The sequence below is a fragment of the Protobothrops mucrosquamatus genome, unplaced genomic scaffold (genome assembly GCF_001527695.2).
Source record: "Protobothrops mucrosquamatus isolate PMUCROS unplaced genomic scaffold, P.Mucros_1.0 scaffold351, whole genome shotgun sequence".
Classification (NCBI taxonomy): Eukaryota; Metazoa; Chordata; class Lepidosauria; order Squamata; family Viperidae; genus Protobothrops; species Protobothrops mucrosquamatus.
The window spans coordinates 240,838-262,260 of NW_015386686.1; the positions used below are offsets into that span (position 1 = coordinate 240,838).

The following is a 21,423-nucleotide window of genomic DNA, read 5'->3' on the forward strand; positions in this document are numbered from 1 at the left end:
TTCATTATAGACTCTCCTGCCTTTTTTGACTCCCAGTATCTGCTGATAAATCCCAGGGGTTTTTTCCCCCCTGACAGGTGAGTATATTTGCAGCCACTCATTTTTGAATAACAGGATGCAGCATGAAATTCAGAATTTTTTTTAAAGAAAAATGAATACTGGAGTTTTGCTTTGCAGTATGGTATGCCAACTTCATTTTTACTTTTGCTTAAAATATAACTCAAAGTGAAGCAGGGGCTTGATATACTGTACACTGAGGAATAAGTGTTGATTGCAACTGCCATGGTGGGGATCCCAAACTTTATAGAATGCATCTTTTCCAGTATGTGTCATCTGCATAATAGCAGCACAAGATGGGGAAAAAGTGTAAACCTTGTTTTTTTTCTATCTCCTATTAGGAAACATCCTGCTGCTTAAACTATATATGTTTAGATAATACAGGAAAGACTGGGTAAAGAGGAATAAACAGTGCAGAAATAGCTTGTTGCTTGTGTGATGTTGGAGTCTGCCCATATTTCTAAATTTTAAAATTTTTACAAACTTTTAAGGATGTTTTAAAAATACATTGGTTTATTCTGTCATCAACAATTTATTATCATCCTATTTTCATGATAATGTATTATATAACTGCAATCCCATCTGCAGAAGTCTCTCTAGCTCATTGTATAGAAATAATCTAGTCTTCATACAATTAACAAACTCTTAAGATTCATTTGGAAAACCCTAATCACATTGTAATAATACATCGTGTGGAGTTTCAATATAGAATAGGGAATGGACAATTTGCCCATTTCTTTGTATTAAAAGGTAACTGTCCTGTACCTATGAGCTAAGAAAGAATCTGTTCCATAGTTGCTGGATAGAATAGCATGCTATAACAGAATAGTGCTTATTTTTCTTTCACAAAATTACGGTTTCCTGTGTCAAATTTCCTTTTTTTGATCATTTTTCTTCTTTCTGTTAATTGATTGAGACTTAGAAATAGTGGCTAGAAACATAATTATGGGAGACCATGATATTCTTAAATATAAAAAAGAACTTAGTTTTTAAACTACTGATCAGAAATCTCTTTGTGTCCTTATTCCACTATAAAATAGAATCATTTTATTCACAAGAATTTTTTTTTAGCTCAGCAGTTGACCCACCCTGCTAATTTATTACTCATAGGGAATACCTCTTCAAATATCTGAAATTACCTTCCTTTCACACCAGACTTCCCAACATAATACTGTAGAGCATATCGCAAAATACATCTGATGTAATTGTGGTTATATCCAGTGCTTTTTTTCTAAAAAAAAAAAAAAGGTTCCGGAACTCACACACGTCATACAACCCGCCTTGCCTACCCTACAAGGTTCCATCCAAAAATGGTGCCAGAACTCCGTTCTGGGCGTTCTATGAGAAAAAAAGCCCTGGTTATATCACTTGTGGGTGGGTGGGCAGGAGGAAGGAAGACCTGACCAGATCAAACATGAATCAAGAGATTGCAGCCTGCTATCTTAAAAAGGTTTAATATTAAAAGAAAACAAAAAAAAAACCTCTTCTAAAATCCAAGTTACAACATGAAACAACAGGTTATTTTGCATAATTGTTTTGGCGTCTGTTTGGGAGCACCAAGTAGTCTGCTCTGTTTTCCAGTATATAATTGATGAAGCTACAATTATGACTATAATGAAAAGCAATGCCAGCTACAGGGATGTGTATACTAATCATGCAAATAATCCAAATAATTATTATCCCTAGAAAACTATTGAGAAAGCAGAATATTAATGTAATTGTGACTTGGCAATGGAATACCCAATCTAAATGATTGCAGCCATTTTTTTCTAGTTCAGATACTATTACTATACTTTTTCCGCATTGAGTTCCTAAACATTATATAAATCAAATCAAAACAAATCCTAATGTTTTGCCCTGGATTATTGGGATGGCCCTGTGGCTGAACATAAGTTATGTCATCCCCAAGAACTAGTTCAATCTTATCCCCATATTTCTGGGAAACAATATGTGACATCCCTGTAGTCTAGTAGTAGTATTCATGTTCTAGCTTATGTGGCTTTTTTTTTTAAAAAACAAACAAACACACATTTGAGAGTTTGAAAGGATAGAATACTATGCTAGTGGGAGGTGAGGTGTAGAGGAGGTGGCGGCATAAAAATGTAATAAATAAAAATAAGTGAAAGGATTTAAGTTACAATTCTGTGCATTTTTATCTGAGAGATACTGGATGCAATAGGAATTTTTTTACAGATAGTTATAGGATTGGTTGTGATGCTTCAGTTGCACGCACACTTAATTGGTCCCATTAAGCCTTGTATATTTACATGAATACAGGTAGTTCTTGGTTAATTACCAGTTGCTTAGTGGCCATTCAAAGTTATATCCCCCCCCCAAAAAAGCTAATTATGATCCAATTATGTTTCTTTACTTCTCTTTATACTGTTTGCAGTTTACATGTATAGTAGCAGTCAGACCAAAACAGCTTCTCATTTGCTTGTTCATATACTTAAATCTCTCTTGGAGTATTGTTGCATATTCTGATTAGCATATTAGTAAAATCTTTTTCAACTTGACTTTTTCAAAATATCTTGAACTGCTCTTGGAGTGTCCAGGATTATATCTAGAAAGGTTCATATTGGAGAATATTATACTAACAAGGCAAATGAAAAACATTTTGATAAGGATGGGTCCATTAGAGGCTTAAATATACACCTCCTTTCCCATCCCTTACAATCAAAATAGGAGTGGCTGGCAGTATTGGTAATCCCAAAGGCAAACGTTTCCTGAAAGGATGATGGTGAGTATTTTAATTGGTTAGTTCAACATGAGGCAAACATCACTCAGTCTACTCCCATCAGGAGGTGCAGGGTAACATTTCCTCAGAAATGTAAATACTGTAAAATGTAAGTTGAGCCATTGGGCTTTGAGACTTACAGAATAAATTAATATACCATCTAGCTGATCTTGCCTGAACTGAAAAAAAACTCCAACTCAGTACTGATTAACACTTGAATGGAAGACTATCGGGAAACCCTGGGACTAGCCTAAGAAATTGAGCAAATTTTCCAGAAGACAGTGGCAAGCCACTTCTGTACAGCTACCAAAGAAAACTACATTTTGCATCTATGAGTTTTCACCTTTTCAATATGCCGTGATCTTATAACAACGTTCCATCTAATATTTGTTTTTTTGTGGTCCAGATATATACATACTGAGATGCAGAGGTATACACATTTTGTAGGCCTTACCATGATGTTCTGTATTTGCAAGGTCACTTTGACAAAACTACCAGGTGGTTTAGTATAAATATCTTAATTTCCTGTATTCTCTTGACAAATGCTCTTAGACAAATGATGCTGTAAATTAAATCAATGTCAAGTCAGCAGCATTGCAATTGCAGGTAAACCCATTGATACAGATGAGGTGGGAGAGCAATTAAAGGATCCTTTCAAATGAAAAGCCAGCACTGATTATTGCGTTTTCTGCTTCCTCAATGCCTCCCTTATGTTACTCCCTGTTTCTCTCACTTTTAGCTAGCATCCTGCCTGATCTTTGCTTTGCTTTTTCTCATTTTCAAGGATCATCCCTATTAATGCTATAGCTTCCTCCGTTGTCAATATGTAGCAAATTCTATTGCAAGAAACAATAATCGTGGACTTGATGATGTTACCACACTATTGTAGGGTAATACTATAATCTATGCATTGTTGTAAATGTAAACATATGTTATTGATTTCATAGTGTGGATAGAGAGAATTAGGAATGCACACCAGTGCATAAAAGAATGTCAGAAGTTTCATTTGACATGAATATATGTAACTCAAGGTTATTCTGAAATCCTTGTTGCTCTCAGTTTGATTGTTGGATTGCAGATGTTTCACTAGCAGACTGGGTAACATCTTCAGTGCTAGAAGGGAGAGTAAACTCCACTCTCTTCTAGCACTGAAGGTATTACCTAATCTAGTAATGAAACATCTGCAAACAAGCAACCAAAGCTCAAAAAGCAACAAAGACTCTATTGTTAGACATTTGTTACTCAGTAAATAACAACTTTAAGTATGGAGGATATATATATTCTTGCTTTAAGTATAGAGGATATGTACATTCCACTGATTGCTGCTGCCCTTTTTTCAATCTTGCTTTTCCATACCTGATAATTAATGTCATAAATTAATGTTTATCTGGTTTGATCTGAATTACATCAAGTTTGTGGCAGCAAAGCTTTTGATAATAAACTGATTCAGCATAGAATGTTCATGGACATTATAGTCGCTCAGGAAACAAAGCCTACAGCAAGAAATGCTGACAGTTGAGTTCCTTTATAGGAATACTAGCTTGGTTTCAGTCAAAACGTTGCAGACTATGAATGCAGTGGTGTCTTATATGGGGATGCTAGGGAACTAAGTCTGGGGGCAGATCTACCCAGCAATTGGGTTTTGTTTTTGTTTTTTCATTTTTGGTCACTGTCTTGTTATTTGTTGTTGACTATGCAATTGAGAAGGCTTTAGCTAACAGGATCCATTCCATTGATGCTTTTAGTGAATAACATCCAAAAGTGAGTTGATAATGATGTGACTCAAAAACCATGGAAAGAAACAGGGTGAACTGCCCCAGATGCTAACTATTACTAAGTCCTAAATTATGGGTCCCCAACCTCTTGTCCGTGGACTGGCATGGGTCTGCAGCATGCCAGCAACTGGGCTGTGAAGCCCCATTTGCGATATGCAGGCAGCATGAAAAACCACGCCCCCTCTGGTCTGGGGAAAAATCTCCACAGAACAGGTCCCTGGTGCCCAAAAGGTTGGGGCTACTGTCCTAAGTAAAAAGTCATGCTGTCCTCAGAGGTTCTCCTTATGTAAGCAGTAAGTACCACTAACAATGGTAGCCTCCTGTGTGACAACTACTTATAATCAGCAGTCACAAGGGAAAGTTGACTGAAGGTAGTACAGAAATACGCAATGAACTCAAAGCAAAGTTCAAAGAATGATTAGAGAGAAGAGAATTCACAGAAAAGGGAAAAAAATAAAAAATGTGTAAGGAGGACAGAATAGCCAAATATCATAATTTAAAATTGGCAATGGATTAGTAAACTAGCATCCATTGAAATGGAGGAAAGTGGCAGAGCAGGAACGTACCCAACTGGCAAGAACAAGTACACTGATTGAACTATAGTGGGAAACCATGCATTAAAATAACGAGCTTTTAATTTGTAAAGCCAAATCTTAAACAGCTGAATTTTAAATTTCTGGATCTGACAGGGTGTTTCTTGTTTGCTCTGACTTCCACTGCAATATGATTTTGCACTCCCTAAAAAAACAAATATTTTTTCTTCATTCTAGTACAGAGTATTGTTAGCATGTTAGTTCAGGCTCTGTTATATAAGCTGGTTGATATTCAAGTTTACCGTTCACACTGCTTTGGGAACTACATAAAGCAGTTGAATGTTCATATCTACCACTGTGTGCATGTAAGTGTAGTTTGATGCTTTAGTGTTTGAAAATAATATTCATTGGCTTATTTTTTTTTCTTGTGCTAGAGAGGAATGGGATATTTGCATAGTTTTCAGATATCAAATTAGTTATCTTCTAAATTCTTTGATTTTTGCTGTTATTGTATTAGACATTGGAGTGCACAATTATCTAGCGATAGGATTTTTAAAATTAAATACGTATTTTCAAAGTAAGTGATAAACTATTTTAACTTTTTAAATGCTTTTTTCAGTTATTCATCAATATACGGTTATTGTAAATAATTATTGAAATGCCACCAATAGAACATGTGTGACAATGTGTTACACAGTTTTTATTTGGAGACTACTGTTGTCTGTCTCTCCAACTGAAAAGAATATATAGCTATATATATTAATATTTGAATTGCTGAAATTTTTGTTTTTTAAGTATGCAGAAACTGTTTGATATTATCCTTTCTGTGGTTGTTCAGATTTAGAATTCAATGTAGACAAATCATACTTGCATTTATATTTTAGGTGCCCGTATATTCAAGAGGCAGTCTGCTTTATATTGGTTTACCCAGTCTAATGTGTCTGAAACTGATGTTGTATCAGTATTTTGAGAATCTGGGAGTGGAATGACAGAACTGTCACAACAGAAACTGAATAGATTATAGCATTTCATTTATTATTGATATAATTATACATTTGGCACTCTGCAGCAATGAATATTTTTTTTTTGGTGTTGTATGGGACTGCTGACATGGTTGCTATCATTTAGTTCTCTGTTGCTTTTGAAATTATTTACATTAGGAAGAAAAACTTAGGAGTTATGTTCTTTGAATTATCTTTTTCTGTGAGTTTTAAAAAAGTAAACTGAAGTGGAATCTACTGTTTTGTTTTATATTGTTTTAAAGGAATAGTATGAAAACAATATTAAACAACAGATTAGGCATCTGCCTGTTTAAATACATATTTATCTTGCTAAATATAGTTGCTGCATGATTATTTTCATAATAGTAAAAATATGTTGTGGTGAAAAAGACTTGGTTGGTATTCAGCCAAATTCATTCAGCTTTGTTAATATTTGTGTTCCATTCTTTGATTGGTTTAAATGCTAAAAGAATAGCAACAATAAGAAACCAATACAGAACTAATGAAGTACATTATCAACAGATACATTGATATATAAATCAATCCAGATTCCATACACATAGTACACTGAATTTATCTTTTAATGACTATTCATTATTTTGTTTTCAATCTGTTTATAGATGGCTCACTGCGTGACCAAGGTGGAACTGTCCATTTCTTGTGACAACCTGATTGATAAAGATGTTGGCTCAAAATCTGATCCTCTGGGTGTCTTGCTTCAAAATGTTGGTGGTGATCAGTGGACTGAAGTAAGAAATTTTTGATGGTAATAAAATTACCAGATGTAGGTAAAGCCTGTTGATAGAGATTGGTTTTAAATATGATTAAATTAACTTCAGCGGAAACAATTCCAAGGAATTATTTTTGGCAAATTTTGTGGTAAATCCACTGAATTTCAGTTCCCATAAACAACCATAAACACAATTAAATGATCTCAAATTGAGTTTTATTAGTATATTCAATTGTTAGTTATTTGGCATAACCCATTCAATTTTAAAATTTATTTATTGTTAAATAATTTTGCTTCTTGTTATTGAATAGTTTGAAATGGGAAAAAGAAATAGACTAAAGAAGAAAGGAACACTTACTCATTTTTTTGGAATGCATACACAGTGGCTTTATCTGTCTACAGATACTATACATTTTCTTTGTAATATTGAAAGTATTATTATTGCATTTAATTAATTCCTTTTAATTATTTGAAGCAGCATTTGGATATAGCATGTTGCAAGAACTTTATTTTTAGCAATTACATAAATAAACCTTCTCCAGGATGATCTGACCCTAGCCAGGCTGTTTAGATCTTCCCAAACCTAACTGTATACCCAAGTAGGTTTTAATAGAATCCATTCACCTTGCTGCTGGTTGTACTTCTTTGCTTTCCTTTTACCTTTCTCAGCATTTTGTAGAAAAATACTGGACACAATATCTCAAAGACTATGTTTTATCTTTTTCTTCCTTTTTTTTCTTTTACATTCATATACACTCAAACATTTATTTAATATCTTGTTTGAAATAGAATGGGGTGGGGGTGGCGGCTCAGCAGTTAAAATCCTGGGCTTGTCAGCTGGAAAGCCAGCAGCCCAGGTTCGAGACCCAAGCACCACATGATGGGGTGAGCTCCCATCCTCGTCCCAGCTCCTGCCAGCCAACAGTTTGAAAGCCTACACATCCTCCTCCTCCTCCTCCTCCTCATCATCATCATCATCATGATCATCATCATCATCATCATGATCATCATCAAAGTTGGAAGGGACCTTGGAGGTCATCTAGTCCAACCCCCTGCTCAGGCAGGGGGAGTAGATGAATAGTAGATGCGAGTAGATGAATAGGTACCACTTCAGTAGGAAGGTAACAGCGTTTCGTGATGTCATGCTGGACACATGACCGTGGAAATGTCTTCAGACACCACTGGCTCAATGGTCTTGAAATGGAGATGAGCACTGCCCCCTACAGTCAGCCAATGACTAGCGGAGTAAAATTCGCAGGGACTCCTTTATCTTTTTTACCTTGAAATAGAATAGGAAAACTCAGCATTTTGTTCAATCACAAGTTGGTCCTATTCAAAATATTTCTGTTCCATAGCATAAGTTTTTATAATTGTCCAATATAGTTACACATAGTTCTGTTAATTTGATTAGATGAAATCCTACTTTCACCTAAAGATTAAACGTTTGGAGGTGAGTGGTGTATAAAAATCCAGAATATTCATTATTGATAGTGAGGTATGGTTTCTAATTATGTATAGAAGAACAGCATCATGTTTTTCTGAACACTTTTACTTAGAAAAAAAGCAGACAAGCTTCCTTGGAGGTCAACTTGCCTCATACTACTGATCTCCTGAAGTGAAATGAAGCCCGGGGGAATGCTATATATGAATCTATTTTGTTCACACTGCATTGTGTGTTAAGCAGCCCCTTTTGTTTCTTTTTGTTTTCCTAGTTGGATCGAACTGAAAAAATAAAGAATTGCCAGAATCCTCAATTTTCAAAAAAGCTGCTAATTGATTATTATTTTGAGAAAGTTCAAAAGCTGAAATTTGGTATATATGATATTGATAATAAGTCATATGACTTAAGTGATGATGATTATCTTGGAGGTGCTGAATGTACCCTGGGTCAGGTACTGTAAACAACTATGATCATTACTATATAAAATGTTAAGTAAAAGTTTAGATTTATTTTTTGTTGGTAGTGAATAAATAAAAGGAGATATTAATGTTCAGAAGCTTTAAGTTAAGCAAAGAGATAGCAAATTACTGTTCTTTCTTCCGTTTTGTTATTCTTCTTGAGAGGAAGGAGATTTCCTGGGTTTCTTGGACGCTATCTGGCAGAATCCTTAAACAACTGTATTTCTCTATTTCACTTGGAGGATTGCATTCGTAAGAACAGTAATTTTATATGTAAAATTGTTTGATCTCAAAAAATTCCCAAAATCTGCTATGCCACAAACCCCTAAAGTGCTAAATGTATTTGGATATATCTCCCATGAATAAGTCAAATTATTTAATTGGAGTCAGCTAAAAAATACATCACTTATTTTAACAATAAGATTTAAATTTATATGTCACAGAGGTCCTCAAATTTAGTAGTACCAGTTACTGCCTTCTAGCTTGCACAATTAAAATGAACACAACCTAAAATTAATTTTGACAGTTCTCCCATGTTGACTGTCCAAGCCTAAATAAGTGTTTTAAATAAAAATTGTGACTGTCCTTCTAAATTACTCATACCCCCTGGACATCTGAACCCATAGTTTGAGAATCCATGCTGATTAAAAATTGTCCTACTAGGGACCCCAAGAAGCGTTTTCTTATAAAATAACCATGCAGTGTAATCTTTTATTGGGAAAGATTAATGATTCAGACTTTTACAGTATAAATAATTATAAGGCACATTTTCATATTTTTCTTGTATAATTTGAATAATGTATGCAATTTATATTTTAGATTGTATCAAGTAAAATACTTGTTCAGCCTTTAATGTTGAAGAAAGGAAAGCCTGCAGGAAAAGGCACTATTACGGTAAAAGGAAAATTCAGTTATAATTTGTTGTGAATATATGAGTTAAGTTAGACATCTGTTTCTTCTAGAGTTTAATATATCTCAAGCATTTTTTCCTTTCAGTTGTTAACCTAATATGATGTATCCATTCTGGTTTATAATTTCTTTTAACCAAACTAATTTTTAAATAAATATTCTACAATAATAGGGTGTCTTCCGAGATTACTAAAACAACATTTCCTTCAACCTGCAGATTTGTGCAGAAGAGATTAAAGATACCAGAGTTGTTTCTATTGATGTTGAAGCTCGGAATTTAGACAAAAAGGTAAAAATAAGTATAAGAACATATTTCTAGTAGTTCAGTCATGTTTTAATTTTGAAATCACTTTAATCCCAAAGCTTCAGTCTCCATCTGAGTCTCCACTTCTGTCCAGGAACGAACCTCCAGAACTTACTGAGTCAGAATCCCTTATCTTAGAACTGAGTTCATCTACATTGATTCACCAGTGGTGAAAGTTGGAAACAAAGTTGGAAACAACTCCCTATTTTTCCACCAGAGCTTTCCTGCTTTTTTTTTCAGAGGAGGCAATCGATAAATCTCATTCTTTGAACGTGGAAGTGGGGCAACAGACCTAGACCTAGTGTTTGAGGCTGTATGTATGCAGTACTCCTACCATATATTATTCCAGTGCTATTAGTGTTTTAATAAAAGAGGCCTCCTACCATGCTGCTGGCTTACCACATATCAGTATCCTTCCCTTTATCTGGTACAGGACATTGTCAGCAGTATGGGCAAAAGGCACTCCCAGGAGTCCTTGGGCACTTCCAGCTAAGTTTTTCCTTCCCTAAGTAACTAAAGCAAAATGGAAACTGAATTCAGTGGGCATAAGTGTTACATATCTAGTACCATAGTGCCTCTGGCATGAGGTAGCTTCCTTCTGTAGACTTCCAGTTCACAAGCAACAACTAACCCAAATACTTTTTGCAGAGATTGCTTGCATGATGAAACAGCAACTTAATGTGTGACAGTACTTTTAAATCCACAGCTAACATTAATCAAGCTGCAAAAAAAAGAGAGAGAGATTCTGTCTTTTGAGGAACAGTGGCATGTAACTCTGCCAGGGTTCCATTCACTGCACCTGCACCAAGAACAATCAGCACTGGGTGCTTCAATACCTATGGAAAGTCCAGGATGAACTGTGCTAAATATTGCAGCAAGAATAGAATAGGTCTGCCATAATTTAGAATTGTGTGTCTTTTTTACTAGGAAAATCGTCCATTTGGTATTCTTCCCCCCCCCCCCCATCGTTATCCTGGATTGTAGCTAAAGAAAGGCTCAACTCAGTCTCATTTAGGGGGCTTCCTTCACTTTCTTTCTCTTTGTTTTTTATGCTTCACAATACATTTAGGAGGCAAAACACATACAATTGTGCTTAATTGGATTATCTTTATATAGTTCTCTTTATCTAGTTTTAGGACTTGTGTGAAGACCAGTTCATATTTTAGGTCATATTTGTACTAAAATATTGAACATTGCAACGTTAAAGCATCACTGTATGTTCACTGTCTATGGCCACATTTTTGCATTCAATTTTATGAGTCCATAATTTTAGAATTTCTTAAAAAGAATAGTGCAGACTTTTTGTCTTATAAACTAGCTAAACAACAATGCCAAAGGACATTTTACTAAAGTAATCTCAATGCCTTCTGCATTCCTTGAGAATATGTCAGTCTTTTTAATTATGCAGTTACATAGGACCAGCTTTTTTTTTTTTGAGGCATTATATACCTAACCTTTGGGTCAGTAGTGCTGCCCTTAATAACGTCTGGTCTCGTCACATAAGCCATCCTTTGGAAGTTCTTCTTGAAGCCACAGTAGCAGTCATTGGGGGAGATGTCTCTCTCTCTTTCCACTCCCAGAAATCTTAAGAACTTGAACCTTGTTCTGTGCCAAGTGCAGATTACACATGTATGAATTCACAACTGGCCACTTGAATCTCAGTGGTAGATAACTAACCAGTTTTTATACATGGTTATAAAAACTTGAATGTCCCCTAGATAGATAAAGATTGAAATAATTAAGATGTGGAAGAAGACAGAGATAAAGGAAGAAAAAATGTACATTGAGTCTACTAAAATATAACATAAGCTTAATTTTCTTAATGTTTTCTTGAAAAGAATTAACTCCTAAAGAGTATAAAAAGCCATCATAACTATGCTCCAATTCCAAAATCCATTTCAAATTTTAATATCCATAGTCAAGTAATATTTTAAGTGGGATCAATCAAAATAGAGCAAAAGAATATGAAAATATTTAAGGTTTCCTCTTTCAAACAAGAAATCAAGCAAAAGTCCAGAGGCAAGGAAAAGTGAAAACTAATGAGCAAATAATTAGGCTAGATGTTACGAACATGAGCTTCTGCAATTCAAAGTCAGACAAAGGTAGAATTGACAATTGACTGAAACTGTTAATAGGAAATTTCATGATTCATTGATGAATATTGTAGGTAAATATAGATGGCTACCTCAGTCTATAGGTTTCCTAAAAAAAGAATAATAGTTGTAACTCTAGTTAACTTGCATTTAGTGCAAATTACATTAAGCATATTCCCAAGGCATGACCATATAATATTTTCAGGCTCTTAAATGAGAAATGTGCTGAAATCTGTAAAAGAAAATGACCATTACAAGTCAGAACTTAGGAGTATTTCATTGAATCTGTGAAAGTTTTTTTTTATATTTTACCATAGGTTTTGTATATAATAGAAATAATTAGAAGAGTAGAGATAGTCCTCGACTAATGACCACAATTGAGCCCAAATTTTCTGTTGCTAAGCGAGACAGTTGTTAAGTGAATTTTGCCCCATTTTACGAACTTTCTTGCCACAGTTGTTAAGTGAATCACTACAACTGTTAAGTTTGTAACATGGTTGTTAACTGAATCTGGCTTCCCATTGACTTTGCTTGTCAGAAGGTTGCAAAAGGAAATCACATATCCCAGGACACTGCAACTGTAATAAATATGAGTCAGATGCCAACCATCTGAATTTTGATCACATGACCATAGGGAATGCTACAATGGTTGTGTGAAAAACAATCATAAGTCCCTTTTTTGGGGAGGCTTTGTAACTTCAGATGGTTACTAAATAAACTGTTGTAAGTCAAGGACTATCTATACATTGCTTTAGATGAAACATTTTAGTTTTCCTATGTCTGTATAAAAAATATTTTCCCAATACAGGACTTCTTAGGCAAATCAGACCCATTTTTGGAATTCTATAAACAGAGTGATAGTGGAAAATGGCAACTTGTATACCGATCAGAGGTAAGATTTCCAGCGATTCCACCTTCGTTCATTAAGAGTTGTTATATATTAACGGGGAGTTGCAGGCCTATGTTTGAAGTTGGGTGGTATTTCAATTTGGACAAATAAGATTGATCTGGACAAATTTTTGTTTTCCAATGATGTAGGATGGGTTTCTCTAATTGCCATGTCTTTCTTCAAAAGTTTCTGCAGAGCTTCAGACTTGTTTTATTATTCTGAAGCTTCAGTCTCTTGCAAATGATGGAGTTATGACAACAAAAAGAAGAAGGAAGAGCAAAAGTCCTTGGAGCATGCATTTATATAAAATGCCTCTCAGGGAGGGGAAAGCGAGTATCACATTCAGTGATACTAGGGCCTGTTCTCAGATCAAAGTGACCTCTACTATCTTTGGTTATCTCACTTGCACTCTTTGGTGCAAGGTGAGATTATGGGGACAGGGATTCTTGGCCATTGTTGGACAATGCAAGGGCAGAGCAGGAGTGCTTGGCTATGGGAAGGACAGGGATAAGTTTCGGTCAAATTGTAAGTGCAAAGAAGCTTTAGAAATGATGCCGTATAGATTCCAGGTAAAGTCTGGACTGTTTTGGGCAGGCTATTTCCAAAGTATTAGGTCAGCCCTTAAAAGTTATTCAGCTACAAAACTGAACTCTTATTTGCAGAGGTCAGACATAAGCACTTCGTGCAAGCAGAGTTCCTACCTCATAAAAAGATATTTCATTTCACTTAATTCTATACTGGCCATCAGGAACAGCTTTTCAGAGGCAAAGTAATTTCTGCCTGTAATTTTTGGGACTCTGTTAATCATTGGATAACAACAAACAAGTCAGTTGGGATGTTGATAGAAGAAGGCTTCACAAACTGGCTCTAGGAATCTTGTAGGCCTAGCCAACTTAAACTTTCATCCATGATGGAACTGAAATATTAATTGAAGCACATATTGAAAATGTATTTAAATAGGACTTAGGAAATGAAACAAATTCATTAATTTAAGGAATGCTAACTTTCATTCATTCATTCAACCAACTTATATGCCACCCATCTCACGTGGAGGCTTACAACAAATACAATTGTTACTTCAGAAAGAAGTGTAAGACTATAAGGTAACATTGTGGTTGTCTTGGACAAATGTGACCATGACTAAAAAATTTTTTTGGGAGAGATATAAAAATATGAGAAAACATGTGCTTTCATAATATACATTGATTATAACTATTTAAAATAATATTTTTAGGTAATTAAGAACAATTTAAATCCTTCCTGGAAAAAATTCAGCGTACCTTTGCAAACATTTTGTAGCGGTGACTTCAACAGGCAAATCAAGGTGAGGACAATGATTAATTTCAGACAAGTTAAGAACTCATTTTATTCAACTCATTTTTAGTTGTGATATGATGCCTGATTTTTAGATGAGTTAGAATTAAAACTTATTTATGTATGAGGATTTAATTGGCTTATTATTTATAAAGCAAACTGCTTCTCTCTCCACCTTCATCTGTTTATTTTTCAGAAATAATTTCAGAAATTACTTGATACAATTCCCCTTCTCTCCCCTATGTTTTTGATTGCTTTAAAAGACCTTTCAGTATAATTTGTAGTATCTGTAATAGATCTATGCTGAACAGCAAAAATATAGGTAGTCCTCATTTAGTGACTGCAATTGGTTCCTGTAACTCAGTCATTCAGTAAAGTTTTGCTAAATGAAAATCACATGACTGTGACCTGCACTTTCAATTTTATTTCAGCTTTCCTTTGATAATACAGTATCAGAAGGAAACCACTCTAAAAAGCTAGGTGAGCCCAAACATAGGGAAGGTTTCTGAGTATCAACTCATTAGGAAAATAAATGAAAGGGCAAATTCTATAGCCCTTCACTCCCCTCTCTTTTTTTTCTCCCCCACTGTATGAATGCTCACATACTACTGGGATAATTAACAAAAAGTGAATTAATGTTTGTGTTTAGATTCATTGCAGAGGAAGGGATTGCAAGAGAACAAGCAGGCATACAGCAGTCCTTTTATGGCTGTAAGCAAGAGCTACTTAGGAAGCAAACAAAAGCTTTTTAGTGTGAAACTGATTAGGGTCTTGTCAGTATCAGGCAGCAGTGGGAGGGATCTAATCAACTAATTAAGGTCAGAGAACTGAGCATGAGATTAGGACAGTTGTGCCTGGAAAGATAGCTTGTTAGATAATCTCTCTGCAAGAGTGAGTGAAAAGAAAAACAAGTCAGTCACAGAACAACACTAATATTTAGTGACTATAACGGTAAACATTTGACAGAGAGCTTCTGTGAAGTTGCAAATATGGGCATTGGTTATAAAGTTATTTTTTATCACAGTTGTACTACAAACAATTGTTGTCCAAGGCAGTTGCTAAATGAGGATAATCTGTATATTTAAAAATTATGCTATTATTTAGTATTTACACTTAAGAAATGTATTTTTCTTGAAGACCAAGATTATGAAGATATAAAGTATGAGCTTGCATTTTGCAAAGTAAGTGTGACATATTGTTGATTGTGGTAAAATATGAAAACATGACCTGAATGTACCAGAAATACCTATTTGGGGGTTTTGGAATAAGATTTATAAAACCAGCATGCTCATGTCAAAACATTCTAGAATACAATGATTACAAAAATTCTCATAATTACCGGTAATCTCTTTTTAAAATTATATTTCAGATTGGTGCATGAAACTGCCTAATATATTTATTTTGCTGATGTTCATAAGAAAAGTTACCTAATGGCCTAGTCATTAATTGTTAGGTGCAAACAATCAGATCCATCAGATCCACACATGAAGAATTCAACTAACTGTTTTATTGCTCAAGCCTATATACAGGAATGTTTTTAGAATGACGGTTTGTACCTGGGTTAGGATAGATAAGATTCAACACCATGGGGTGGGAATGGGTGGGGTAGATTTCATTCTCTTATGCTTACATAGAGATTCTAAACTAATTCTTTGACTCCTCCTGACTCGGCCTGTCTCTCTGAAATTAATATGACATTTCAACCTGTTTGATTTTAAGTTAGATTTTAAATACCATCACTCAACTTTCACAACACGGGGTTGAGTGTAAAAAAGCTTCAGGATAGGATCTGACATTTTATGTACTAATAGATATTAATACAGCATTATGAATCATAATGGGTTTATAATTAACACATAAGCATTATAATTAACACATAAGCATAAGTTGAAATAATTAAACTATAATGATTTCTTCCTTTGTTGGGAGAAAAGTTTCAAAAATATGACAAAATTCAGAAGAGTAGGCATGAAAAGGTTGAATGAAATAAGAAACTGATGGATTAGAAATACATAGCAATCCCGTGCTAAGATAAGCTCATACTAAAAAAATACAGTGAATTCCTTCTTTTTGAATGGGTAATGACCCTGAACTAAAATCTTTTTTTCTATAGTATTTCCTTCTTGCAACAGCATGTTCTTTGTTTGTCCTCCTGTAGAAAAAACTTAGAAGTATGTAGTTTCTCCAGTTTAGTTAAGGCTGCTTGATAGAAGATAACAGACAAGGAAAAGTAGTTGTCATTAAGAATATTCTCAGTTGTTATTTATTTCAAATGTTCCATATCATTTATTCTTAGATGGTTGCTTCATAAATGGAAAAGGGCCTTTTTCTTAATTTTATAATAATCATGAAACACAAAACTATTATATCCTACCACAATCCAAAGCAACCCTATCCTGCTATTCTTAGTAGTATTAGTAGATTGATTGAATAAATACCATCAAATTGGTGTCAACTCTTAGTGACTACCTAGTAGATTCTCCAGTATGATCTGTCTTTAATTATTAATAAATTAGCTTTCTTTAAAGGTTAATGGAGGAATTTTGCTCTTATGGCTGTACAGTCAGTTTGCAGATGTTAATAGCACAACTCTATTATTCAGCAAATTTTGAAATATTAATAACTCAGCATCTGGAAAATGCAGTGACTACCCAATTAAACCAGCAATGTAATTTCTACATTACCATCTATAGGGATATTGGAGTTAACATTATTTTTTGGTGAATAAGATACAGTTGCATTTTTATGCTTTCCCAACCTTATCACTGTAAGGGCCCATTTAAAACTAAATTTTATATTCCAAAATATTTATTCCCATGTTTTAAAAACAGGAGAAAGTTGCTGGTGAAGAATGATCTTCTGTTTACTAGGAATCTCGTGAGTATTCTGAGTCAGTCAACACTGACCTGGATCTCCAGCCTTAATAAATCCCACTTTTGGATACTCATTATTGCATTTCCTATGTATGTACTTACTTTTGGGATTATTCATGGGAGTTGTAGTTCCACTAAGCATAACATCTGCAGACCCACAGTTAGGAGTTGTATTTGAAAGTGGTTTACCTGTCAACTTTCTGAATTTTAGTACAGTTGTCATAGTGCTACTTGTATTATTATTTGTCTCTTCAGTGAATAAATTTTCAGCCATTCTATGTGGGGCACATAGAAGTGATAAGCAAATTTTTGCTAGCTGACAGTTGGCACATGTGCCTTATGACTACAAGTGTGGCTCAAGAATATGGAGAAGCTGGAGAGAACCACTTGGTGGATGTTTACAGATCACTGATAGTCCACAGGCCATATTTGAGAATCACTATTATTATTTTATAGGTCCTCCAGAGATTTTGTCTTCCACTTTATTTAGAGGAAAATATAATTGTTCATAGGCTTGGAATCTAGCATCATTAGTAAGCAGATCATTAGTGTAAGGAGGGCTGTATGTTTTGGGCACTAGATAAAGGCTAGCAAAGAGATTAAATCATAATGAATGATTGCTGATGAATTATATGATACAAAATGCAATTCTGATGCAGATGTTGTTGTAATTATTGAGATGCATCACTTTTTTCTTGCCAGAAAAATATCTTATACTTTTGCATTTTGCTTTGTTATTAAAGTAGTAGCAAATAATACTTTCCCCTTTTGTATCTAGTGAAAAGTCTCTGGTCTTTTCTATCAATGTGACTGTCTTAAAGGATTTTGCTTTTAAGTTTTGGTTCTTAGGCTTCTTTATTTCTGGTCTGTGATATTTTCATCTATAAGTTTTAGTCCAAATATGTGTCATTAAAAGTTTATTGCAAGCAAATATATTTAAGATTAACATATTACACAATATTTACAGCATATTCATAAACACCACACATAGCCCTGTATTGTTAGTGTATCACAGATGAGCAAGAACTACAAGAAGATGAAAGGCATGTTTTCCTTAAAAATATCAGCATTATTCAAATATCTTTTAAGTCCTGATACAAAACAATATCTGTGTGATTTCCAGATTATTATATTTTATGCTGAACATTTAATTTAACATGAGCATTCAGGTCATATTTTGCTTGATTTCTTTTAGAATGAGCCTTGCAGTTTCCGCATGAATGGATGTTCTCATGAAACCTCATAAAATAGAGAAGAACTGTGTGGTTTAGTCTTGTCATATTTTGTATAATTCATGCACCTACTTGCTGTTGGGTATCTTATATTTAAGTTCTGTTTTAAACTCATCTTGACCTTATGTTGCCTATGCCAGCCTTCTCCAATCTGATATGGTGCTAGCAGTATTCTGAGAAGTGTATATCAACATATCTGAAGGGCATCAGATTAGGAATTACTGTTTATGCTGGCATATAAAGCACTTAAGGTTTCTGTTTCTGTTTCTCAGAATGCTTGTCTTCTGTAATTGAGTTATTTTATCTTTGGATCATTGATACATATTTTTTAAAATCTGCTTTGCATCTGAGTTGTCTTTCCATTGCATATTGAACACCTAACTATTATATTACATAGTTGTCCTTGAGGACTCATTTTGAGGTTTCTTTCTTACTATTAGGTTACAGTTAGTGATATGGATGACAACACCAGTTCAGACTTGATAGGGGAATTCATATGCAACGTCTCAAAGCTGTTGGAAGTGAGAGATCAAGTGGTGAGCAGTAGTCATTCTCCTTGTCTATTGCCCTCTGTTTCTTTCCTTTCAGGTGCACTGTTATGATTATGATAGTGATGGGTCACATGATTTAATAGGCAGTTTTGAAAGTACCCTGTCCCAGCTACAGAAGGCAGGTGACAGTTCTCCGGTGAGCTTTTAATTTTACATTATTTGATTCGTTTAATTTTTGTATTTTTCCCCAAGAAGGATAATAAAATATTATTTTCATTCTCCCAATATCTTTGTGTGTTTATGGAGGAAAAAACAAGTTATATATGTTTTACAGCTATATTTTTCTTTCTTTTGAGCCTACCATGAAGATAACATTCTGATGCTTATGAATCAAAACTGGTAGGCTTTGGAAGGCAGCTATATGGCTGAGTTGGTCTTAGCAGTAATATAAGTAAATTTTCTCTAGTTGAATGCAATTGTTCTGCTCCATGCTGGTTAATCTTCTGCTGAATTGAAAGATAGCATAATAATCAAGTAATTTATAATACAGATTTAATTTTCCAATGACTAACTTCTCAATAATTCTTAGTTTTCTGCTACACCATTTGGGAGTCCACTATTTAATTCTTTGTCTCTATTAAATTTCTCTCCCAAAGGATTCACAAACTGAGATGATAGCTGTAGAAATTCTCCATTGAAATTTAGTTTAAATGCACATGATTTGTTATTTTTGACATATGTTTGCTTTCCAACAATTCAATATTCTGTATCTCAGGAAAATTCTGTGTCAGATAAAAATCCTTTATTTTTCTTTTCCATTTAAGTAAGAATATTGTAAAACAAAACACTGTGCTTCATAATGTACCTGTATTTTGGAACAGGAATCCACTGGTCAGGCAGATAGTTTAATTATAGATCCTAAATGATGAATGATAAAGTTGGAGAAATTTTTGAAGCCTTTATATCACAATACATATTTAAATTAATTCCTTTTTATTTAAATTGTTACAAGATGCACCTTTAGCATATTCTATTATAACTGGATCTCATTGTGCCTCACTAGTACAAAATTTCATTCTTTCAGAAGTGTCAAATTCAATATTCTGACTTCACTTTTGCTAGTTATTTCAGCTAGTTATTTAATGTCTTCATTAATAAATATTAGTTATGCAGTGTGGAAAATCTGGGGGATTCAAGCTGATGCTGAATGACAATTTCCAGCAACCCATGGAAGCATGGCCACTTGTAAGCTGGCAGTTGTAACTTGGCACTTTCTGAAGGACTTAGGTTCCCCATTCTTATGCTCATATAATGATTTTAGCATCTGTACTTTTCCACTGTCATAATGTTTGATACAAGTCAAGAAAGAATAATATAGTAATTCTTCCTGGTTATCTTTTTTTTCAAATTAATTTGGATTTACCAAAGGAATTATTACTAATTCATCTTAAAGTGTTAGTCTTGATTACATTGCTTAATAAGCTTGGTTTTGTATGTATACTTTTCATATAGGTTGAATTTGAATGTATTCACCCTGAAAAAAAAAGAAAAAAGAAGAGTTACAAAAACTCTGGCATTATTAGATTGAAATCCTGCAAGGTATGAATAATTTCATTTCATGCAGTTGACTTCTCTGTCATTATAAGGTAAAAATAATAATGTTGCAATGGTTTTATTTTTCACAGATTGAAACAGACTATTCGTTCCTGGATTATATCATGGGTGGTTGCCAAATTAATTTCACTGTGAGTATCAACTCATGTATTTGATTTCTAGATTAAATGTAAGCTCCAGCATTTATATTTTTCTAAATAGTAATTTGCATGCTAACATTTGCTAAGATGCTTTTAAAAAAAATAAAGATAGAAATTATTATGATTTACTAAATTTGTTTTATGTATTTAATAAAATTAAATTTACTTTTTTGTACTTTTTAATTACTCAATAATTAACCACAATTATTAAATACAATGAAGAATAGGTTTGACCTGCATTGAAGTTAGTAACTCATCTTAATTTGCCTTTGACTTTTGAGAAGCCATTTTCGCAATATTCTGTAGTTGTAGCTGGGTTTTCCTGAACCCAAAGTTAATGAGTAAAAATCTGTTTCTTATATTATCTAATATTTAATTTATATTTCTTATTCTTCTATCAGGTGGGGATAGATTTTACTGGCTCCAATGGAAATCCAAAGTCACCAGATTCTCTTCACTATATTAGTCCAAATGGGATAAATGAATATCTCAGTGCTATCTGGTGTGTGGGTGGCGTGGTCCAGGATTATGACACGTATGTTAAATTTTCCATCTTTAGCTTATTTACTTACTAAGGCCAAGAAAGATTCCAAAAGGTCCAATGTTATAAACTTATTTCCTTTGAACTGGTAGTTTATTTCATGGAACTGGAAGTTGCTGCCAACATGTTTCGATACTAAAATTAATTCATTGTCTACTGTGCCTTTGACATTTTTATTAGTTCCTTTTGACTGGAAACTGTTAATCCACTGTCCCATAAAATAACACTGTGTGTTTAACATTCTATTATAAAAGTTATGATGAAGCATATTTAAAGAACTGCTATTACTTG

The 21,423-nt window shown here is 34.0% G+C and overlaps 1 protein-coding gene across 4 annotated transcripts in view; it reads left to right on the forward strand.

The window, feature by feature from the left end:
* Positions 1 to 21,423, forward strand: part of LOC107287099 (RNA-binding protein 12) — a 60,578-nt gene that overhangs the window by 31,206 nt on the left and 7,949 nt on the right. For 3 of the 4 annotated variants that reach the window (XM_015815562.1, XM_015815565.1, XM_015815563.1), the window contains exons 2-11: positions 6,724 to 6,852; positions 8,546 to 8,725; positions 9,552 to 9,626; positions 9,859 to 9,930; positions 12,847 to 12,930; positions 14,162 to 14,251; positions 18,935 to 19,033; positions 20,350 to 20,436; positions 20,523 to 20,582; positions 20,993 to 21,126. In XM_015815562.1, coding sequence (XP_015671048.1) covers positions 6,724 to 6,852; positions 8,546 to 8,725; positions 9,552 to 9,626; positions 9,859 to 9,930; positions 12,847 to 12,930; positions 14,162 to 14,251; positions 18,935 to 19,033; positions 20,350 to 20,436; positions 20,523 to 20,582; positions 20,993 to 21,126 — 1,010 coding nt within the window. Of the gene's footprint in view, positions 1 to 5,433; positions 5,468 to 6,723; positions 6,853 to 8,545; positions 8,726 to 9,551; positions 9,627 to 9,858; positions 9,931 to 12,846; positions 12,931 to 14,161; positions 14,252 to 18,934; positions 19,034 to 20,349; positions 20,437 to 20,522; positions 20,583 to 20,992; positions 21,127 to 21,423 lie in introns of those variants that run through there. The other variant, XM_015815564.1, reaches the window with a different exon arrangement.